The sequence below is a fragment of the Eubalaena glacialis genome, chromosome 18 (assembly GCF_028564815.1).
Source record: "Eubalaena glacialis isolate mEubGla1 chromosome 18, mEubGla1.1.hap2.+ XY, whole genome shotgun sequence".
In the NCBI taxonomy this organism is placed as follows: domain Eukaryota; kingdom Metazoa; phylum Chordata; class Mammalia; order Artiodactyla; family Balaenidae; genus Eubalaena; species Eubalaena glacialis.
In genome coordinates, this window is record NC_083733.1 from 1,036,076 (window position 1) to 1,057,755 (window position 21,680).

General features: G+C 60.9%; 3 protein-coding genes across 6 annotated transcripts in view; 2 read left to right on the forward strand and 1 right to left on the reverse strand.

Annotated features, from left to right (window-relative positions):
• CBFA2T3 (CBFA2/RUNX1 partner transcriptional co-repressor 3) overlaps positions 1-2,785 on the forward strand; it is a 54,128-nt gene extending 51,343 nt beyond the window's left edge. For both annotated transcript variants that reach the window (XM_061174467.1, XM_061174468.1), the window contains 2 exons: positions 196-386; positions 1,637-2,785. In XM_061174467.1, coding sequence (XP_061030450.1) covers positions 196-386; positions 1,637-1,936 — 491 coding nt within the window. In that variant the 3' untranslated portion in view covers positions 1,937-2,785. The remainder of the gene's footprint in view (positions 1-195; positions 387-1,636) is intronic.
• A 7,155-nt stretch (positions 2,786-9,940) lies between these two features.
• PABPN1L (PABPN1 like, cytoplasmic) lies at positions 9,941-12,728 on the forward strand. Of its 2 annotated transcripts, XM_061173601.1 has the most exons (7): positions 9,941-10,189; positions 10,602-10,740; positions 11,049-11,116; positions 11,618-11,724; positions 11,821-11,908; positions 12,398-12,540; positions 12,670-12,709. In XM_061173601.1, exons 1-7 carry the CDS (start codon positions 9,941-9,943, stop codon positions 12,707-12,709), a joined length of 834 nt encoding a protein of 277 aa, XP_061029584.1. The 2 variants fall into 2 exon arrangements, with proteins under 2 accessions (XP_061029584.1, XP_061029585.1); XM_061173602.1 differs by lacking the exon at positions 11,821-11,908 and having other exon boundaries at positions 12,670-12,728.
• A 3,268-nt stretch (positions 12,729-15,996) lies between these two features.
• TRAPPC2L (trafficking protein particle complex subunit 2L) lies at positions 15,997-21,678 on the reverse strand. Of its 2 annotated transcripts, none has more exons than XM_061172633.1 (5): positions 21,599-21,678; positions 19,666-19,836; positions 18,423-18,518; positions 18,209-18,288; positions 15,997-17,385 (listed from the first exon to the last, which is right to left on the reverse strand). In XM_061172633.1, the coding sequence occupies exons 1-5, from the start codon at positions 21,629-21,631 to the stop codon at positions 17,340-17,342; spliced, it is 426 nt and encodes a 141-aa protein (XP_061028616.1). In that variant the 5' UTR covers positions 21,632-21,678; the 3' UTR covers positions 15,997-17,339. The 2 variants fall into 2 exon arrangements, with proteins under 2 accessions (XP_061028616.1, XP_061028617.1); XM_061172634.1 differs by having other exon boundaries at positions 18,423-18,510; positions 19,664-19,836.
• Positions 21,679-21,680: the final 2 nt, after the last annotated feature.

The following is a 21,680-nucleotide window of genomic DNA, read 5'->3' on the forward strand; positions in this document are numbered from 1 at the left end:
GGCGCTCCCAGGCCTGCTGACTCAGAATGTGGGCGTGGGCCCAGTCCCCGCCCTCCAGGGGATGGTCCTCTACACTACAGTAGAGGGCGGGCTTTGCAGGTTTCCCTCGCGGCCATTCGCGCCTCCGGGGCGGTGGACAGGGGAGACCCGTCTGGGCCGGTCCAGGTGCCGACTAGCCGGGGGCGTCCTTTGCAGAGGAAGCAGTGAACGAGGTGAAGCGGCAGGCGATGTCAGAGCTGCAGAAAGCCGTGTCTGACGCTGAGCGCAAGGCCCACGAGCTCATCAGCATGGAGCGAGCCAAGATGGAGCGGGCCCTGGCCGAGGCGCGGCGGCAGGCCTCCGAGGACGCCCTCACCGTGGTCAACCAGCAGGAGGACTCCAGCGAGGTAGGGCAGCCCGCCCTCCCCCCCCCCCGGCCGCAGTCCAGGGCCGGAGCCCCACTCTACCGCCTCCCGGTCACGTGCTTCCCAGCCACGTGACCTTGGGCAGCCCCGCGGCCCCTTGACCCCGCACGGCCTGGTGAGGCAGGTCCTGTGGGTGTCCCCATTGTACAGGTGTGGAGACTGAGGGCTCCAGAGGGTAGATGGCTCACCCCAGGTCACTCTCTAGGAGGTGGTGGGGCCGTTATTTGAACCCTGGCAGGCTGGCAGACCCCAAGGCCCCTTCTAAGCTGTGAGAGCAGAGGCAAGCAGTGGGGCGTGAGAGTCACCGTGCTGGTACCTGCGCGTCCACTGCATTCTCTCCTTGTCTGAGAAGGGCTTGGACGGCAGAGAGGTCAGGAGGAGGGAGAGGCTCTCTTCAGGGATCCTGGGACTGTCCTCGGGGAGGGCACTTCTCCAAAGCCCCCTGGATTCGTCTGTGCTGAGCTGGCCCCGAGGGGGCAAGGAGAGCAGGGACACAGAAGGACAGCCTGTGGTGCTTCAGGCCGTGGACGTGCGTAGGGAGGACGATGGGTGTCAGGGAAGCCCGCTAGTGGTACTGTCCGTCCGAGCAGTCCTTGAGGGAGTGAGCCGGCAGGAATCTGGGGAGCAGCAAGGGTGGGGCGGGGGGCCTGCCTGCAGAGCGTGGCCAGCAGGAGGCTGTGGGGGCTAAATGGGCGCTTGGGCCTTTCTCCCAGGGCGGTTTGGCTTCCCCGCCCCACAGCCTGGGCTGCTGCCTCCGGCCTTTCGCTGGAATCCCTGCCCACCTTCTGCTCATGTGGGCAGCTGGGGTCGTCGCTTGTTACAGAAAAAGGGATCAGAGGCCCAGTGGTAGGGGAAGGACGGGACCTCGGCAGCTGTGGCTGAGCAGCCCACCTCTTTACTCTGCCAGGGCTGCCACATTCTGGTATCGGAGCCCTGGCGAGGCCAGGAGGGGTTCCCGGAAGAGAGAGAAGGGGCTGTGGCCCACCATGAACTTGTCTGGGGTGGGCTGGAGTTGTGGGAGCCCGTCCCCCCAAAATGGCCCAGCCGAGGGGCCGTGTCTGCAGAGAGTCATCGCAAGCTGGGGTTTTTCTCTTCTTGCTCGGTGATGTCGTGGCTGGGTCTGAGCAGGTGTGTTTGGAGTGTGTGCTTCCCTGGTCTGCAGCCAGGATGGGTACTCTGGGGAACTGGGGGGCCGGCCCGGGCCACCTCTGACCGTGCCCTCTCAAATCCAGAGCTGCTGGAACTGCGGGCGCAAGGCCAGCGAGACGTGCAGCGGCTGCAACGCGGCCCGCTACTGCGGCTCCTTCTGCCAGCACAAGGACTGGGAGAAGCACCACCATGTGTGCGGCCAGAGCCTGCAGGGCCCCTCGGCCGCAGTGGTCGAGCCAGTGCCCGGACAGTCCGATGCCACCCCAGGCCTGGGCCCCTGCCTGCCCCCGGCCGCCGCCAGCCCCAGCGAGGCGGGCTCCACGGGGCCCTCCCGCCCCGGCTCCCCCGGCCCGCCCGGCCCGCTGGACGCCGCGCCCCGCTGACCCGCCCGGACCCGGTGCCCATCGACCCACCCGGTCCCACCCGGCCCGCTAGACGCGCGCCCAGCCCTGGGAGCCGACCTGGGAGTCACTGCTGCTACTGCTTCTCTCCAAAAGAAAACACAGAACCAACAAGACTGCATCAATGCAACTTCCTCAGCTACCTGACGATCACACCTCAGCCTCTTCGTGCATCCTCAGAAACCACCCGACGAGCTTTAGGCAGCCGGACGGACGCCGGCCAGGGGTGACCGGCTCGTCCACACCCGCCTCTCCCTCTTTCTCTCTCATTTTTCTCTCTTTATGACTTTCACACACTTTCTCTTCAATGAAAAAATCTAATTGTTTGGTGGCTTATATTTTCATTGAAGAATTTTGGGGGGCTGTTTGGCAAAAGAGCTACTCAGAAATGGACAAAGAAAACTGGGGGTTTTTTCCCCCTTCCTGATTCAAAAGGGAAAAAGAAAACTGTTCTTTTATAGCCGGAGATCTGAGCCACTGTGTCACTGAAACCACCCCTGGGGTGTGTGGCCGGTGCAGTGAGGACGGTTAGAAAGATGTCAATTTCAGACTCAAGAAGTAATTTTTGGTTTCAGGATTTTTTTTTTTCCTTTAATGTCAAACTGTTTGGCTTTAAGTAGAAATCCAAAAAGTTTTTTTAAAAAAAAGGTAAAGGAAGCATACCTGTAAACTACCTTGCCAGCTAGCCAGCCAAGGACGCCGGACACACCTCTGCTCCAAAGGAAATCCAAAAAGCAAACACAAGAAGTCAAAATCCAAAATTTTTTTGTCACTGCCAAAGTATTTATTTCATTGTTTTACTCTACGCCTGGACTTGTTCAGATGTCGGTCTTTTGCTTTGATTCTGTTGGGGGGGGGGGGTTGGGATGTTGGGGTTTGAAGTGTTTTGTCCAACAAGAAGCGACTTCTTTCTTTTCAACTCGACAGCAGCACCTCCGCCGGGGCCGGGTGGGGTGGGCAGCTCGGCCCTCGGCACCCACGCGTGCGTGCCCGTGTGCGTGTGCACACGTGCAGGGAGGGTACCTCGTCTGTCCTCACTCCGTCTGTGAATTCCCATCACATTTCGTTCTTTCCACTTGTGAAAAAGAAGTGCTCACATGTCCTTCCCAGAGAGAACGTAATTCTGAGACAAAACTGACAATCTTTTGGGCTGATTCTTGACTGCTTTTCAAAGCACGAGGAGACAGCAGCTGCGCCTTCATGTGCTTCTTGTCGTCCTCCTCTACCTCTGCTGCCCGCTCCGAGAAGCCTCCCGCCCACCTCGTCGTCCCGTCCCAGCCCCCGTGTCTCCTGCAGCTCCACGCTTTTGCAGAAAAAGGAAAAAAACGACAAAGAAAAGCAATCCGCCCTCCCCGCACCTTCTGGAGACTTGATCAGCTGTATATAACCCTGCCTTTTTGTCCAGCTGTTCCTCAGGGGATGTTCTCTCCGAAATCCCCCCGCCAAGCCTAGCCCCGTCCCCCCACCCCACTCAACTCCCCCAGCAATCTCAAGGAGGAAATGAAGGAATAAGGAAGTTCTGATCTGTACCCAGTGGGAGAACAAACCGCAAGCACGGTCTGCGATCTGTGTTTTCCTGCGTGGCTGTAAGGAGTTCCCTGGACCGGAGTGCAATAGTGACCAGCTACTGAAACCGGGTGCCCAGGGGCCCCACCGAGAGGCAAGAAGTCAATAGTCTGCGATAATGTGAATGTATATAGTCCTTGCAGAGGTCCAAATGATGATATTCACGATGATGATAATAAAGAAGAGATGTTTGCCAAATAAAAAAAAAATTACGAGAAACCATGGAAGTATGTAAAGTTCAGGAACTAGGTTTTCAAAGAAAGCTGAACTGCGGTCCTACGGGGAGCAGTGGGTTTGTTGATCGCTGTTACTTTTCAGAGTGGTAAGAATTCACCCTTTGAGTATTGCCAGGAAGGATTCCATCGGTACACAGACCCAGGTGCCATCCGAACCCCACCTGGCAGCAGCCCTAACTCTGACCGTCGAGCTAGACCTATCTCACCCTCCAGAAAGCTCCCGGGCTGCCTGGGGCTGCAGGGCTGCCCGCCTCTCAGAGGCTCGCTTCTGTGGGTTTCAGAAGACCAGGGGCCGGGTGGGATTCGGGCTCTCGTGAGGCAGCGGGTGCCCACCCGTCATGTTTCCAGTCTGCTTTCTCTCTCGCAAGACTTGAACCTGTCAGAAGGGCAGGTGTGCACGTGCTGTGACGTAGCCCCGCCTCTCCCCTCAGACTCCGTTCCCACGAGGTTGTGCTGGTGGAGGGTGGCGCCCTGGGCGCGCTGGGGTGTGGGTGCGGAGGTCTGAGGCCCTGAGGTCAGGACTGTGGGGTGAGTCCTGGCTGGGAGGAGCCCGCCACCTGCAGCCCCGCGGGTGTGCTTTGCCGGCCTGTTTCTCTTCCCCTCGCAGGGTCCCCTTTGAGGACAGGCAGGCGCGCCAGGGCTGGCCAGCTGGTGGCATCGGGCCAGATGAGCCCGCAGGGCCGGACCACAGGCTGAGGGTCCGAGGTGGGGACGGCCCGTCCCACCCCAGCTGCTGGGAAGAGGTCCCTCAAGCCAGCTAGGAAAGGCCATCTTCCCTGTGTGGCCCCCATACCTATATCTCATATACCAAGACCTGCCGCTGGCCGGGCCTGCAGAAGCCTGGCACGAGGGGCCGGCCAGAGGCCGACAGACGTAGCCCCTGCCAGCAGAGAGCGTCCGCAGGGTCAGAGGGTGGCAGCCGGGTGGGCTGGGCGGCTGGCAGTGAGGAGGCTGAGGCCCAGGGGGGGCGGGAGGGGTGTCCCCGTGGGCGCCGAGTCAGTGGATGCTGGGTGTGGGGTGGGTCACACGAAGCAGGCGGCTCCTTCCGTCCAGGGCCCCTTCCCTGCTTTGGGAGCCGGCATGTCTGTTGGTCACTGTGCTCAGGCCCTGTTTGGCCAAAGAGCTCACAGAGAAGGCAAACTCCCAATGAGTAGCTCTTGTCGGGGAGTGGGGGGGCGGCTGGAGCTGGAGTTGCTGGTGGTCTGTGTTTCCCCTGCCTTTCTTATGCAAAGAGGGCGTCTGGACAGAAGGGATTCCAGCTCAGAGGCCGGCCTGCCCTGCTACCTCCTGAGCTTATGGGCCGTCGGTGTGCGCGTGAGGGTCTCCTCCCCAGGGGCCGAGATCGGACACGCTGGTGAGCCCAAAGCTCTGTGAGATGCGGCTGCTCGCAGACCCTCCCTCCTCCCCAAGTCAAACCGAAACGGCAGCATTACCCCGTTCTGAGGCCAAAGCGCCGGCAGGAGGGCAGAGTGAGGCGGGCGGCGGCCGGAGCTCCCGGCACACAGGGCCGAGTCAGGGAGGATTCACAGGCTGGGACAGCGGATGCTGGCGCCTGGGCCCCCTCACCCCCAGTGGAAAGCCCCCTGACGTGTGACCCTTCGACCTTTCCAACCCCCCCCCCCCGGCCTTTCTCTTAGGACGTGTCACTGTCTCCAGGTGGTGGTGTCTGGGGTGTTCTGTTGGCAAAGACCAGTGCCTACCATTCTCCGTGTGGAAGGCTGGCACACCCCAGACCCCGTCTGAATCACGAGGGTTCCCATCCCCAGGACCAAAGGAAAGCCTTGGGTGCTACCGGGGAAGAGAGGAGAGCTGGAGAAGGCCCTGGGGCCAGGAGGGTAAGGGCCGTAGTACAAGAGGAGCTGGCCTCCCGGGAAGGGGCCGCCCTGTGGGGGTCGCTCATCAGGGCCCAAGAGGTCCAGTGGTGGAGGGACACAGGTGGGAGGGGGCGTTGCTCCTGGTTTCATCCCAGTGACACCGTGGAGAGGGATCAGGACAGGCCCTAACTTCCTCCTATTTGCCAGTTTTTCCAAATACATCCTCAAAATGACACCGAAGTCCAGTCCCTGGCACCACCCACCTTGCCTGTCCCAGCTCACTGTAGCGTGTCTGGCCATGATTCTGCCCATCCCTTCAGCCTACCTACAAGTACTTATTGATTCTTTTGTCAGTTCACCCTTCTGACCAATCCTGTCATCTCTCTGGCCGTTCATCCATCCACCCATCCATCTATTCATCCATCCATTCACTCATCCGTCCATCCACCCATCCATCTGTCCATCTCTCCATCCATCTGTCCATCCACCCATCCGTCCATTACTCTATCCCAGCTATCATTTGGTCCCCCGTTCATCCTTTCACCATCCACCCGTCTGCACACCACGCATGTGTCTCCCATCTAACCCACACGACCACGCCTCAGTCCATCCCCAACCAGAACCCAGTGTAGCGTCACCAACTCCCTCAGGGATCCAAAGCCGTGGGGGTGCTTTGGGTCCCCTGTGGCCTCGGCCACCCCCTCCCAGTGCCCCTCCCATTTGTCCAGGCCTGCTCCGGGGACAGATAAGGTTCTGCTGCAGACGTGGGCAGATTGGACCAATGTCCTAGCAACAGCTCTGGCCAGTCTGGGCCCGCCTAGCAAGTGTGGTGGCCGTGGGCCAGGAGAGGCACTGGAGGTGGCCCGCACAGCTGCTCAGGGGCCCTGTGACCGGGACCACTAGTCGGGGAGAGCACATTCCCTGGCAAGTCCCAGACATTGCGGGGTGGCGCCAGGCACTCCTCTCCTTGTCACCAGGGGTCACTGCCTGGAGAAGGTGTCCCCAGGAAGGGAGGGGTACGACAGAGCCCCGTGCTGGCCTCCCTAAGACACCAGTGCTCCTGGAGCCCCTGCTCCCAGGTGCTCGTGCTTGGCTCTGCCTCACCCCTATGCCCGTCTTCCATCCAGGGGTCCCAGATGCTGGAAATTACCCCTCAGAGCTGGAGAGCTGTACAAAGAGCCCCTGGCCAGGTTGGTGGGGTGGGTGTCCCTGTGGCCCTAGAGGCCCAGCACACTCTCCCCAGCCCCGGCTCTCCCTGGGCCCCTCAGCCCCACACCTGCCTGCGGGCTCCCACGACCTATGGGGCTCTTCCAGCGCTCCCCACGGGATCACCTCCTGCTGGCAGGAGAGGAGGATGCAAGGATCCTGGATGCCGTGCACGGACGAGGCCCGGGGAGCCGGCTGTCTGGGCAGCAACCTGCACAGTCCCCGGCGTTCCAGAAAACTCTGGAATCTGCCTGCTTCCTGTTGCTTTTGCTTCAATTCAGCCGGACCCTGGAGTGCCTCCCCAGAGACCCCTTACAGCAGTAACTCGACGTCGGGACTCAAGGGGAGCCTGGCTTTAAACGTTAGAATGAAGGACAAGGGGGGCCTAGCCAGACCAGCCTCTGCGGGCCGAGGGGCTCGGGCCGTGGGAGCTGGGGCCCGGCTACACGCAGCCTCGTGGGCAATGGATTGACTGTCCACTTCTTCTTTTTATGTGATTTTATTTTTTAATTCCCCCAAAGGGGTTGGACCAGGAGTGCTGGGTCATATTCCTCGGTGACGGGCAGGGTCCTGGTGGCCGCCCTCCCCTGTCCCCCCATCTCTCTGTTCGCGGCCGTGTGGGTTCTGTGTCGTGGAATAAAGCCGCCGTTCGCCATCACGGGCTCCGCCTCTCCTTGGGTCCCCGGCGACTCCGCCTAAGCCCGTTTCACACATTGATTCACCAGATTTGTGTTGGGGGGCTTTTTCGGTGCCAGGCAAGAGGGACAAGACCCTGCGCCACGGGGGTGGACGAACGTGTGGTGCAGGGTCGGGGCGTGAGCGGGACGTGGCAGATGACCTCTGCCTCCTGAGTTCCGGCCAAGTGGGGTGAACTCTCAAAGGTTGTGTCCTCGAGGTGGTCGGGACGACCTCGGACCCCAGATGACACACTCGTGGCTTCAAGGGCCCGAGCCCCCCCTGCCTGTGGCCATGTGGGCACCTCCCACAAGACCCTGAGGGTGGACACCTTGGCCCTGAGGAGCCAGGGTGTCCCAGACATGGTGTCCCGGCTCACAGGGCAGGTCCCGCCCCCAGCGGGTGTGCAGGGCTAGGGCTCTGGGCTCACGGGCGGCCCCTGGGAGGAAAGGGGTGTTATTAATACTCGGGCCCAGCCTGGAACATGGTGTATTTTGAAAGGCGTCACTGGAAAGGCCAGCATGGGGGCAAGCCTGTCTGCACGCCAGGCAGCTGGCCGGAGCCCCAGCCGGGCCTGGTGTGTCAGCAGTCCCGGCACAGAGGGGATGACGGCGATTTTCCATTGCAGAGGTCTGAGCTCAGAGGGAGGCTGACCGGGCCAGTCCCGAGTCCAGCCGGCCCTTGGCTTGGACGCAGCCGCCCTGGTGTCCTGCCTCCCACCTGGAGGTAGAGGGAAGGGCCAGGGCCAGGGGCCCTCCATGGGGTCTCGGCCCACAGGAGAGGGGGCCTGACTGCCCCGAACCGTGGGAGAAAGACCTGCGGCAGCCGTACTTCTGTCCTCATCCAGCCAGCCTTGGGCTGGGGCCCTGTCCTCAGTGCTGCCCTTGAGGCACTCTGGCCGGCCTGGGGGGACCTGGGGACGTGTAACTTACACAGGTCAGACAGAGGGCGAGGCCCGGGCGCCGTGGCCACAAGAGGGAGATGGAGCAATCGGGAAGGCTTCCTGGAAGCAGCAGCACAGTGAGAATAGTGCCCCCTGGAGCCTCACACATGCAAGTGCATGAAGCCGTGTGCAGCCAAGGGAAAAGGGGGTGTTGCAGGCAAGGAGGGCCGGGAGCTGGGAGGCCAGGCCTGCAGGCTCACAGCCAACTCAGGCCGGCTCCTTTCCCTGCAGGGCCTGGGGTGGGGTTCAGCCTCTACGGAGGTGAGAACAGAGCCGGGAAGAGAAAGGCAGCCACGGCGTCCCCCACTTCCTTCCAGGGCGCACGCCTCGTCCCCCTATCCACGGCCCCCGGGGTTCGTTCACAGGCTGCAACTCTCCCCTCCCCCAACTCCACATTCCCAGGGAAGAGACCCTACCAGCAATGGTCTGGAGGGTGGGATGTGGGCTGGGTGGGCAAACGCGCCCAGAGGGGCCCCCCATAAACACGTCAGGAGGATGGAAAAGGCATGGCAGGAGCTCCCCCAAGACGACGCCAGGGCGAGAAGAGGCCAGAGCAGCTGCTAGGGAGGACGGACGGAGGATACCAGGGCACCCAGGGACACAGGCCTGCAGCTGCCCTCGGGGATAGAGAGGAACTGGGCGGGACTTGACAAACTGCCTTCAGGCCCCCAGTATCCAGGCCTGATCTGCACAGAATTCACCATCGTGCCCTGTGACCCGGGCAGGGATCCGGCTTCATTAAGTGGTTCCCACCTAAGAGCTGGCCCAGAATTGGGGTGGGGAGGGGAGGGACCGCAGGGAATCCAGGAGGGGTCAGGAAGAGGGACGGGACGTCTCTCCTTCTGGCCCAGGACCCTGCCCTGGCCTGGCCCGAGAAGCCGCTGACCTCGTGGCACCCCCGTACCCCCCACCCCCAGACCTTTGTTCAAGCTGTTCCCTCCGCCCAGGCCACCCTCGCCTCGGCTCTGCCTGACCCTCCTTGAAGGCCGGCTCAAATGCCACCCCCTCCAGGAAGCCTGCTCTGACCCCCTGTGCCCCCTCCCTGCTCTGCACACTCGGGTAACTTGCTCACGCCTGCGTCATCCTAACTGTGGCCAGCCACTGGAGGCATGACACAACGAGGTGGGGGGACCTGCGACCCCTTAGCTTCCTGGCTCCTGCATCGTGGCGGTTGGGGCCGAGCTGTCGCCAGGAGGCCCTCCGGGCTCCGCCTCAGCTGCACCCTCTCCACCTGGAGTGTCCCAGAGGGGCCGGCCAGTGAGGAAGAAGGGCACCGGGGCGGGGGTGCGGCCTCTGACCCCTCAGGGCCCAGAAGCCAGGGTGGAGGCTCGGCCCCAGCCGGGAGGCCTCTGAAGCCTCTACTGGGAACACCTGTCCTGGGGGAGGGCTTAAAGCCCAGGAGGGTGCAGGCAGGTGCCGGCGAGCGCGGAGGCGAGCGCGGAGGCGAGCGCGGAGGCGAGCGCGGAGGCGAGCGCGGAGGCGAGCGCGGAGGCGAGCGCGGAGGCGAGCGCGGAGGCTCTGCCTGCCACCTCCTGCCCCATCCGCCATGTGGCCCTTCCTCAGCCGAGCTGTCTTCCCACCCCCCACTGAGGCCTGGCTCAGGAGGGCTTCCTCAGACCCCGAGGCCCAGGGCTGGGGGGCCTGGAGCCGGGCCGAGAAGACCCCTTTGGGCCCGGGGGCTGGGGACGGGGAGGAGGAGGAGACGGGGGAAGCGGAAGAACACGAGGAAGATGCAGGCTTCCTGCTGCCTCTCCTGGAGAGGGGGCACCTGGCCGAGTGCCCATTACCTGACCAGGTAACAGCGGCGCGGAGCACCTGGTGGAGGCCGGCCGGGATCTCGGGAACCTGGGGAACCCCGTGCATGGGGGCAGGGGGACGGACGGCTGCAGCTCTGAGCCCAGGGGTGAAAAGGCCAAGAGGGCCACTGTCCCCATGCCTGGAAGAGGGTGTAGGGACGCCCACCTGTGCACAGGCTGGAAAGGGCAGGATGGCCTCTCCGGCCTGAAGGGGACTTTGTGTGTTGGGGGTGGATTACAGGGGCTTCTCTCCAGGCCCGAGTCCGTGTGGCCTTCCCTTTCCCCCCCACCGGGGAGCCCCCAGCATGACCCTGAGAGCAGGCAGGGTCAGGCCCCCTTCCCCTCTGCCCTCCCTCCGGGGAGCCTGGGGGCTGTCCCGCCTCCGGGCTCAGCCTGGGCCGTGTCTGGCAGGAGCTGGAAGCCACCAAACTGAAGCTGTGGGCCATGGAGCAGGCCCAGCGACCGAAGCCGCCTGGGGAGCAGGGCCCAGAGGGGGAAGAGGAAGGCGCCAGGGCCCTGCTGGCCGGGCAGCTGCTGAGCCCCGAGACAGGTAGGAACCAGCGGGCCAGGCCGACCCCTTCCCTGGGCCGTGGCCCCCAAGTCCTCGGGCGCGAGGGTAAATGGGGATGAGCTGCGAGCTGCTGCAGGAAAAGTGTGGGCTCCTGGGGAAAGGCCAGGGTTTCCACGAGGTCTGGCCTGGCAGTGGGTTCTTCTAGCTAGGCCCCAAGGGGTGCTCTTCCCCAAGAACCCAGGTGCCCCTCTTCCCCGAGGAGCGAGGACTGAGCCACCAACGTGAGGTGCCTGCCCTTAGCAGCTGCCGGGAGCCCCCTGCCCAGGGTGAGCCCCCTGGTCCTGAAGCCCCTCTCTCCACAGACAGCCCCACGGAGGCGGTGGAGGCCGATCACAGATCCGTCTACGTGGGCAACGTGAGTGGGGGGAGGGGGCGAGATGGGGTCGGCCCAGCAGCACCGGGTCTGCAGCCGCCTCCTGGCTGTGAGGATTAAAGGAAGGGACAGTATGGGCAGCAAACTCAAAAGCCACATAGGCCCGGAAGGGAGAAGCAGGAGGGGGGGCTCTGATGAGGGGGCTGTCCCCATGAGGGAGCGTGGACCCTCTGTGGTCAGGCCTGATTTCCCACTGTGGGCTGGGATTTGGGATTTCCACGCGAGATCTCCCAGTGGGCAGATCATTGGCGACGAGTTCCACTTGAAAAAGCCACACGCCCTTTGCACAGGCCAGTAAACTTGGGGGGCGTTCATCTGGGTATCCAGTCCACTCCCCCGGCAGGGGTGGGGGGTAGAGATCTAGGCTACCACCCTCACCCTGGGGCCCAATCAACCCCTCTCTACCAAGAAAACGTGCTGCAGGAGACCCTGGGAGGCGGAGGCCCCTGCAGAAGGCCCCCCACCAGGGTCCATGCCTGTCAGGTGGACTACGGGGGCACAGCCCAGGAGCTGGAGGCCTATTTCAACCACTGTGGGGAGATCCAGCGGGTCACCATCCTGTGCGACAAGTTCTCCGGACACCCCAAGGGGTCAGTTGGGGCTTCGGGGAGGGGCCGGGTGCCTGGGGGGCGGGCACAGCTCTGCGTGGGTGAGCGTGGCCCTCACCTGCCCCCGCCCTGCCCCAGCTATGCATACATAGAGTTTGCCACCGAGAGCTCGGCCCAGGCCGCTGTGGAGCTGGACAAGAGCGTCTTCCGAGGCCGGGTCATCAAGGTGTGTGTCCCCCACCAGTCACTATGGGGGCGGGGGGCGGGCAGGGCTCTGCTCTGAGCTTCTCTACGTTAACCCATTAATCCCCGAGGGGACAGGAAAAGCAGGCACGGAGAGGCTGAGGCACCTGCCCGAGGACACGCAGCTGCCCCAGCCTGACCCTTCTCCAGTGTCCGGTGTTTGCGCACATCCGCTGGGTGGTGTCGGGGTACCTCAGACCCCAGTAGGTTTGGCCTGGGTGTAGCCCTGGGGAGGTTTCCTTCCTGACCCCCCTGCAGGGGGAGATGTTGGCTTGATGGGCTGGGAACAGGTTAAGATCTGATGCCTCAGGGGCCTGGTGGGCGCTGGGGCCTGTGTTCACCTGCCTGTGAGCCTTCAGCAGGGAAACCCAGGAAGGCTTCCTGGAGGCAACTTTAGCCCTGGTCTCGGCCCTGGGCTGGGGAGGAGGGTGTGAGAACAGAGGTCTCAGGCGGACTCGGCTTTTGATTCCAGGTGCTGCCCAAAAGAACCAATTTACCAGGGATCAGCTCCACGGACCGCGGGGGCCTTCGGGGACACCCAGGCGCCAGGGGGGGACCCCTCCCCCACAGCAACTTCCAGGGCGGGGCCCGTTTCAGACCACGGGGGCGGAACCGGTGGGCCGGGCCCTGGGAGGGCGGAATCCTATTGGAGCGGGGCCCGGTGGGCGGGGCTCTGTTGGACCTGGCTGGGTCCGGTGGGCGGAGCCCTGGAAGCCGCTCGCCCCCCGGTCTCTCTCCGGGCAGGGGGTGCGGAAGATTCTCGCCGTGGTATTCACCGTATTGAAGGGAGGGCCCGATTTTGAGAGTGGGGCTGCGGCTGGGTCAGGAGTAGACAGCCGTGCTTCTCGTGGGACCATTTACTCCGCGCAGAATAACTATCCGTCCCCCTTCCCTCGGCGGGAGGACGGCCCAGACCCCACGGCCGAAGCCACCGGTCACGAAGCAGGGCACGGGGTGGGCCCTGCACGCGGGCTAGTCAGGGCTTTGGAGGGCACCGGGCAAAGCTGCGGGCAGGTGAGGCCCAGGCAGCGTTGGGTCAGCTTCGGGTCGGCATACTCAGGACTGTTCCACTAACGCCTTTTACAGAAAAGTAGAAATGTGTGTCTTACTGGTAAAGCATAAATTATTAAACTTGAATATTTTTTAAAAGCACATGGCAACAGACCGCCCCTCTTTATTCGCCTCACCTGGACGCTGTTTCCTCGGTGCACACTGTGCAGAGAAGGCGGGGGATGGGATGCGGCTGTGGATCCCAGACCCAGCTCTACCCCCTTCACTCCTGGCAGCCAAGCGGCAGCTTTGGGCTTTACGGCGTCACCGCCAGCCCCCGCGCCTCACCTCGGGTCTGGTGGCCTCCGGGGCACACACTCCCCCATGACGAGTGACACAGACGCCGCCTTGTGGGCCCTCACCTGTGAGGCCCTGCAGAAGGGTGCGCCCGGGGCACCTGGCGCAAGCCTGGGCCTCATCACACAGGGACGCAGAGGGGCTTCCATGGCGGGCGCCCTGCCTGCGCTCCTCTCCGCGGCAGACGCCCCGCTCTCTCCCTCCCTGAGGGTGCAGCGTGCTCTCTGCCCTCTGACCGCATTCGGAGTGGAGAAAGGAAGCTCTGGGGCCCAGCTGCAGACACACCCGGTCCTGGCCTTAAATAACCACTAAAAAATCTCAGCCTGGGCTTTTCTAAAGCAACCCTCTTTGCCTTGTACTTTTTTCATTATCAGGTCCCTAAGCTACCCACAGGTGGACGGTCCCCAGTCCCCAGCGTCCCCCCTCCAGCACCAGTGAAGTGTTTTCTCGGAACGGCGTGCCTCTGCTCTCCATCCGTGTGTCCACCTGGCCAGGTTCACACTCCCCTTGTGGTCTGGGGTCAGCACTGGCCCTTGTAGTGGGGTCAATGACAATCCCCCCAAAAAATATGTCCACATCCTAATCTCCAGTACCTGTGGATGTGACCTTATTTGGAAAAGGGGTTTTTGCACACGTGATTAAGCTAACGATCTGGAGATCAGATCTCCCTGGATCACCTGGGTGGCCCTAAACCCAGTGACACACACTGGGTACGAGACACACCGACACACGGAGAAGGTGACGTGGAGACAGAGGCAGAGATTGCAGTGATGTGTCCATAAGCCAAGGAACCCCAACAGTCGCTGGCAGCCATCAGAAGCTGGAGAGGCTGAAAAGACCCTCCTTCAGAGCCTGCAGAAGGAACCAGTCCTGCCGACACCTTGATTTCTGACTCTGGCCTCCAGAAATGTGAGAGAATAGATTTGTTTTCACGTGCACACGCGCACGCGTGCGCACGCACACACACGCACCACCAGCCGCCCCTGGAGAATGTGGGTAGGAGGGGCTGAGTGGCAGGGACCTTGCCAAGGCTGCTGGGTGGCTCAGGGCGGAGCCAGGCCTGGATCCCGTGCGGTTGGGGGCTGCAGGAGAGGGAGGCCGTCCAGACGTAGTTCCTGGAGCTGAACTTTATGAAGCACTAGCTCCTGCCGCTCTGTACCTTGTGCCAGTCCCTCCTTGGCAAGGATGTGCATTGGTCTTGATGCATTCATTGTGCATTTTGCTTTTGTGTAAGGACCTGCAGACAGGCTTCTACTCCAAGGAACTGGTCCCTTTTCAGAAGTATCTTCTTAATCCCTTCTGTGTGGCCACTGTGAGGAGAGTGGGCCCTTGAGTCCCTACTTTCCTGTGGATTTCAGGCCCAAGCAGCCCACGTGGGCGGCCAGGGCTCCGACCCACACTTTCTCAGCTGTGCCCAGAGAAAGCCAAGACACGCAGGATCCTCTTGCCCGTCTGGCCCGGGGAAGAAGGGAGGGGAAGGAACGCTGATGGGGGGGGAGGACAGAATTTCAGCACAAGCACCTGGAGCAACAGCCGAGGGCTGAGCAGGGGCTGCACGTGACGGGGCTGGGCCCTGGGGGAGGACGCGCCTGGGGTGGGAGGGGCTGCACGTGACGCGCCTGGGGTGGGAGGGGCTGCACGTGACGGGGCTGGGCCCTGGGGGGAGGACGCGCCTGGGGGTGGGAGGGGCTGCACGTGACGGGGCTCGGCCCTGGGGGGAGGACGCGCCTGGGGTGGGAGGGGCTGCACGTGACGGGGCTCGGCCCTGGGGGGAGGATGCGCCTGGGGTGGGAGGGGCTGCATCTGACGGGGCTCGGCCCTGTGGGAGGATGCGCCTGGGGTGGCAGGGGATGGGCAGGCAGGTGGCCCTCAGTGAGGCTAGCCTCACAGTACAGAGATGCAAAAAGTTAAGATAAAACTGCCATCTGACAGTTCTGTTGGCAAAGCAAGGGCTAGCAGATTATGTCTAACCCTTGATTTTCTCAGACTTAAAATGGAAATGCTACCTAACAATGCATGTGAAAAACCTCAAATGTAAAACCATTATGGGTTGCTCTGGCTCCATCTACAGAAAAACCCAAATAGCAGTAGCTTCAACTAGATAGGGGTTTCATTTTCTCATTTTAAAAAAATGCTGAACATAAGTAGTCCAGGGCTGGTATGTCAGCAAAGACCCAGCCTCCTTCTAGCTTTCTGTTCCCCGTCCTTAGGGGATGAATCTTGCCTGCATGCTCTCAAGATAGCTGCCTGAGCTCCAGCCATCACATCCAAGTTCCAGGAAGGAAGAAGGGTAAAGATGAAGGTACTGCCAGCTAAATCCCCCTTTTAAGTATCCTTCCCGCAAGTGCGTCCCAACACCATCCACTTACATGCCATAACTACCCACCCTTGCGAGGGCAGGAAGTATATTTTGTCTAGCCAATTGTCCCCAATAACACTAGCGTTCTGTTAGTAAGCAAGCAAGGGAGAATGGATGTTGGCTTGGCAATCTGTAGTCCCTGCCTCAGCCATTACTCAGGCAGGAGAGATTACTAAATAAAAGCTCAACCAGAGAGTTGAGGATGGACTGTGGGGAGAAAGCCCGTGTGAGGGTGGCCTGCATCAGACCAACACCTGCTGGTCGCACTTCTCAGCCCTCTTCTAGGTCTTGCAATTCCACCTGTGGCAGGCGAGGCAGGGTCGGGGGGGAGCCCGGGACGCGTGTCTTTAACACACACTCTGAGCTGTTTTTTGTTTGTTTGTTTACTTCTGTAATCCTGTGCTCGTAGGAAAGGAAGGAAACCCAAAGACAAGCAGAGCAGAGTGCATCCCAATTCCAGCCCTGGGCCGACGATGCTCACAGCTCACAGCCTCCCCGTTCCTAGTGGGTCTGAGCCACCCTCCTACCTTCCTCCTGGTCAGAGACCCTCTCCAGAGTGACTGAGGGGGGGGGAGGGGCTCGTGGTGTCTTGGGGTGCCTGATCAAGGAAGCCAGCCACGCTGAGACCACACAGAGCAGACTGTGTAGGTGGCTCAGGCCCAGGAGGACCTCTTCCACTTCAGAGACGCTGTCACCAAATGACAAAGTGCACTAGAACCTGGGTCACCTGATCTCAGAAGGGGCTGTGGCCTCAATCACGGTCAGTTACTTAGAACTGTGGTCAACCTTGACTGAGCAGGCTTCTGGGGAAGCAGAAGGCAGAAATCTGATGACATCAGCCCCTCCTCACGTGTAAGCGCCCCTTCCACAGCCTGCCCAGGGGCCTGGGGGTCAGCAGGGAAGGGGGCTCATCTCCCAACACCCACCTGGCCCTCGGGCCATCAGGAACCTCAGGGCACTAACAGGCAGGAGGGCACTCTTGGAGTTTGCTCATTCGATGCCCAGCAGCAGCTGATGAAGACGCTGTAGTTACATAGTCTCGGGAGGGTGGCCTTCCAGGGCCGGGCAAGACCAGAAGGAGGAAGGCCCCTCCCCCCTGGGGAAGGTGTGCAGGCCGTCCCATGTGCCCCTCTAATCCAGCTCTGGGCACAGAAGGCCGACCCCTCCAGATTTGCCCACCTGCTGAGCCACTGGAGGGGGCGGCCGGCCCACGGGTCCTCTGCCCCTCCCTTCGCAGCCTCTTCTGGGCTCCAAGCTCCGAGAGTTCCTGCCACCCGGCTCCCCCTGCCCCTTCGTGCCTCGTGGGGACAACAGCTCCTGCTCTGCCTGGTCCCTGATCTGCTCTGTCCCTGAAAAGTCCACATAAACTTTTTCCTTTTTTTTTTGGCCGTGCCGTGCGGCATGCAGGATCTTAGTTCCCTGACCAGGGATTGAACCTGCGGCCGCTACAGTGGAAGCGCAGAGTCCTAACCACTGGACTGCCAGGTAAGTCCCTAAACTGTCTTTAGTTAAACCTTCTGCTGACGCAGAAGGAAAAAGCCAAACCTGATCTCACAAGACCTTTAGTCAACAGGCACCGTGCACGAGGCCCTGCCCCCAGCGGCACGTCCATGACACCCAAGAGGAGACAAGTGGAAATAAAGACACATCTGAACAACACAGTTATGCACAGAACGATTCCTTCCAGCCACGGGCTGCAGAGCTCTCCTCAACAGACCTGTATCATCATGGACGTCACCATGCCATCGAAGGCCCTGCAAAGAGAAACAGACAATCAGAGAAGCAGACCCAGGCCCTCCATCCCTGGCTGGCAGAGATGTCAGTCTCTGAGGTCCAGGTGAGTAAAATTGGCTGAGGCCAGGACGTGCATGCCGCCACATCAGGCGGTGAGAATCTGAGTCTCCCACCTCATTCCTGTGCGGTTTCCCACGGTGCTGCCCTTGCTGGGTCTCCAGGCCGGGGTGGGACCCAGGATGACCCAAGACACATCGTCACCACTGAGGGAAGGCGCCATAGGAAGGGGTCATCTTCCCTGGCTGGGGTCACCTGCCAGCTACAAGGAACCCCTTGGGAACTGTGTCTGGGATGCAGGGAATTCCCAGAGCAGGTTTGGAGCACGTGCTCGTGAATGCTTCTTTGGGAAGCATCATTGTGACATCCAGATGTTAGGTCTGTGTTTACCTGAAGGCTATTTGGAAGACACCTGCAACCTAATTTCCTAATCGTCTAAGTTCAACGTCAAAGACAAAATCAGGCGGCGACAGGAGGACGTTTTCTCCCGGGAGGCTCCTGTCCCTATGCCTGGGCCCTCGCTGGGATCTGGGGAGGCGCCCCAGGACCTGCTGGGCAGACCTGGGAGACCAGATGGGCAAGTTCTGCACCCCCCGCTCCCCAACTCCCCTTCTGTTGATCTGGAGATCCAAGGAAGAGTTTGTTTGGAAAAACAGGGTTCTGCCTCTTCAGAATGGCTGCCTTAGAGGGACAGTGCCCGTCACTTAAAAAGACCTTCCCTCCCTGCCTCGCAGAATCGCTGCCTCTCAGCAAGGCGGGGGCTACCTGAGAAGGCGCCACGCCCACCTGGACTGAATGCGGTCCCCCGGGTTATAGAAGGGGTTGCACATCACGTCTGTGTAGGAGTTGTGCAGCTTCCGGAACATCTGAAACGAGAACCAACGTGTTTAATTCACATGTGCAAGTACACACAGCTGCTGCCACACTCAGGCTTCTCAGCATTTCTGAACAAAGACGGAAAACCGAGCGGCCAGGCGCGCCCACCGGCCCCCACACTCACACTACGAATCTCGTTGTCTCTGAGCGCCGTGTTGGAGGAATCCACCACCATGACAAACTTCACCTTGGAGTTGGTCACGTAGCCGTATCTGCACAGCTGGTTAGGGAACACGCTCTTAACACGGGGACTCTGTGACAGCCCCAAGCACGGCATCACCGTGCAGAGCCTGTGAGAGGAAGGCCATCTGTGCATGTCCCCCGGCTGCTAAGCTGCTCTGGAGAAGCATGACAACCTGCATCACAACAAGTGCCCCAGGCTGGGCCGGCCCCACAGTGCCAGGAGGACACGGGACTGCACCACGTGTCACTGGACACTTCCTTAGACAGCTTCTGGTGTTTACCGGAGAAGCAAAGGGCAGGGAGCTTAGCCTTATCATGATTCAAGCCCCGGGGCAACCTGCCCAAACCCTGGGGCACCTCGCCTTCTCTCTGCATCAGTTCCCAGCTGGGAAGGGTTAACTGCAAGACCAGAGGTTGCACAAATGAAGCGAATCCTGCCTAAGGTACCCACACCTCTAAAGGCCACTCTATCCTGCGGAACAGTAGCTCCGGGCAGTGACACTGGGCGAGCTCGTTACTGCTTGTGGGAATGTCTTTGAACTCCATGGGTTTCGAGCCATTTGTCCCAAGGACTGGTCAAGATCTTACAGTGACTGGTGAGGCTAGACCCGGCAAAGAGATGAGTGGGGACTTCCCTGGTGGTCCAGTGGCTAAGACTCCATGCTCCCAATGCAGGGGGCCCGGGTTCGATCCCCGCTCGGGGAACTAGATCCCACATACTGCAACTAAGAGTCCACATGCCGCAACAAAAGATCCTGCACGCTCCAAGGAATATCCCACATGCCGCAACTAAGACCCTGTGGAGCCTAAATAAATAAATACTAAAAAAAAAAAAAAAAAAAAGTGTGAACAATGACCCCTTGCTCAGGAGGTGGGGGCCCCGCTGAGACGGCATGAAGCCGGAGAGTCCCCAGTTCCTCCACAAACCCAAGGGACAGGTGGAGACTGTCACAAGGCAATTCAAGCCTGCTGTTCCCACATTATCCTCCTAATTAAAGAAAAAAGGGTGTGAGGTCCTAATTGTCCTCAAGCTGCTCTAATTCCCCACTGGCCGAAAGCCCGCATCTTTTTTCCTTTTCAAGTGATGTTACGAGATGCTTTTCAAGGGGACCTAACGCTACAGCGCGCCCTGCGACTGCAGGCAATCCCCAGACTCGAAGCCGCTGCCAGGCGCGAGGATACACCTTGTAGTCCTCCGTGGGGTACAGCAGGCCCAGGTAGAGCTCCCTCTGATCCACCAGGGCCTTCCCCATTGCTGAGATCTTCTCGTCCACCACGTCCAGGGATGTGTGCACCATGTAGTGAAACTTGAGCTCGTTCTCCGTGGGGACACTGCGGATGTAAAGAGGGTAATTCTGCAAGAAAAGGATGACGGCGCCTGAAGTGACAAGGATCCACCCCATGTGCGCTGGCCTGGAAAACAAGGCCACGGGGCACTCAGGAGGGCAGATCGGCCAAGTGCCAATTAGCCATGGAATACGCTCTCACTCCGCAAAACCCACTGCTTAATCCTCCAAACTGGGACTTCCCTGGTGGCGCAGTGGTTAAGAATCCACCTGCCAATGCAGGGGACACGGGTTCGAGCCCTGGTCCAGGAAGATCCCACATGCCACGGAGCAACTAAGCCCGTGCACCACAACTACTGAGCCTGCGCTCTAGAGCCCACGAGCCACAACTACTGAGCCCACGCACCGCAACTACTGAAGCCCGCGCGCCTAGAGCCCGTGCTCCCCAACAAGAGAAGCCACCGCGATGAGAAGCCCGTGCACCGCAACAAAGAGTAGCCCCTGCTCCCTGCAACTAGAGAAAGCCGGCGCACAGCAACAAAGACCCAACGATGAAGACCCAACGCAGCCGAAAATAAATAAATAAATAAATTAATTAATTTAAAAAAAAATCCTTCAAACTGCCGTGGGCATTGCCTTCAGGGCACCCAATCTAATCTGAGGAGGTTTTCATACTGTCTGCAAAGGGGCATGGGTAGGGTGGGCAAAAAAGAGAAGACGGCTCTGAGAAGTGGGTCTGAGCGCAGCCTGTCACTCACCTTCTGAGCAGGGCCCCATCCTAGCACGTGCCCTCCTCCTGGCCCCATCATACTGGCTGTTTCCCAACACTCCAGCTCCTGCAGTCTCAGAGGCACTGGCAGCTTCCCTCTAAACCCGTCAAGGCTCGTCTCAGACCTCCTTCATCTCTGCAGAGCCATTTCCGAGCAACCTAACCCCAGAGTTACCAGCGTCTTCCCAGGCTCCCACAGGCCTGGCACTGCACAGATATAGCGTACACAACCCTGTCCCTACCCTGATGGAGATGACAGGTGAAGCAAACAGTCCACAAACCCACCAACAAATAACGCAGCAAGTGCTAAGGCGGAAGCCAGCATAACAAGAGCTTCACGGGAAAACCGCCTCAGAAGCCTAGTCTTTCAAAAGGCCGGGGCGGACACCACGGCTCCGTGCAGTAGGAGCGCGTGGATGGCCACGCAGCTCAATCTTAGGATTCAGAAAGAGCTTTCTAGAGAAAGTGAAATCTGTGGTGGCCAGTGGAGGGGACGGGAGTGGGGGAGAGGGAGGAAGGGGTTCCAGGTGCAAAGGCCCAGAGGTGAGAGAGCAGAGCCTGCCGGGGGGGAGCTGCAGGTAAGTCCGTCAGCTGGAGTGGAGGGTGTCTGTGGTACGGGGAGGGGATTATTCAGACGTGATCCTAAGGCCATGAGAAGCCACCGTTGAGATTTCTAGGCAGAGGTGTGCAACGGTCTGACTTGTGGCTGCTGAGCGGAGAGGAAACAGTCACTCGTCCGGGGGTCGACGGCCTGGCCTTTGGGAGCGCGCGGCCAAGCAGGATGGACAGAAGTGGACGTCTAGACTCGGGAGCAGGAAACCACAAAGCCCGCGGACGGATGGCTGGGCGGAGCGGGGGCCCGGACGGAAGAGGAAGACCCGGCCTGTGACGCTTCGGCAGCGGCAGGTGCAGGTCTGGGCGGCGCCTCCCCCGGGCCCGCCCCTGGCCACCTACGCTGGGCAAAGCCCCCGGGCCCACCCTCCGGAGCCCTTGGGGCAGGGAAGGAGAGTAACCGGAGAGCCAGGCTGACGCTGGAGCGGGCCTGCCCGCCGGACTACGCACCTCCTTGGCGATCACCGCCACGCACACCGCCATCTTGGGAGCCCGACAGGCCGCATCACGTGACGACGACGACGGTCACGCG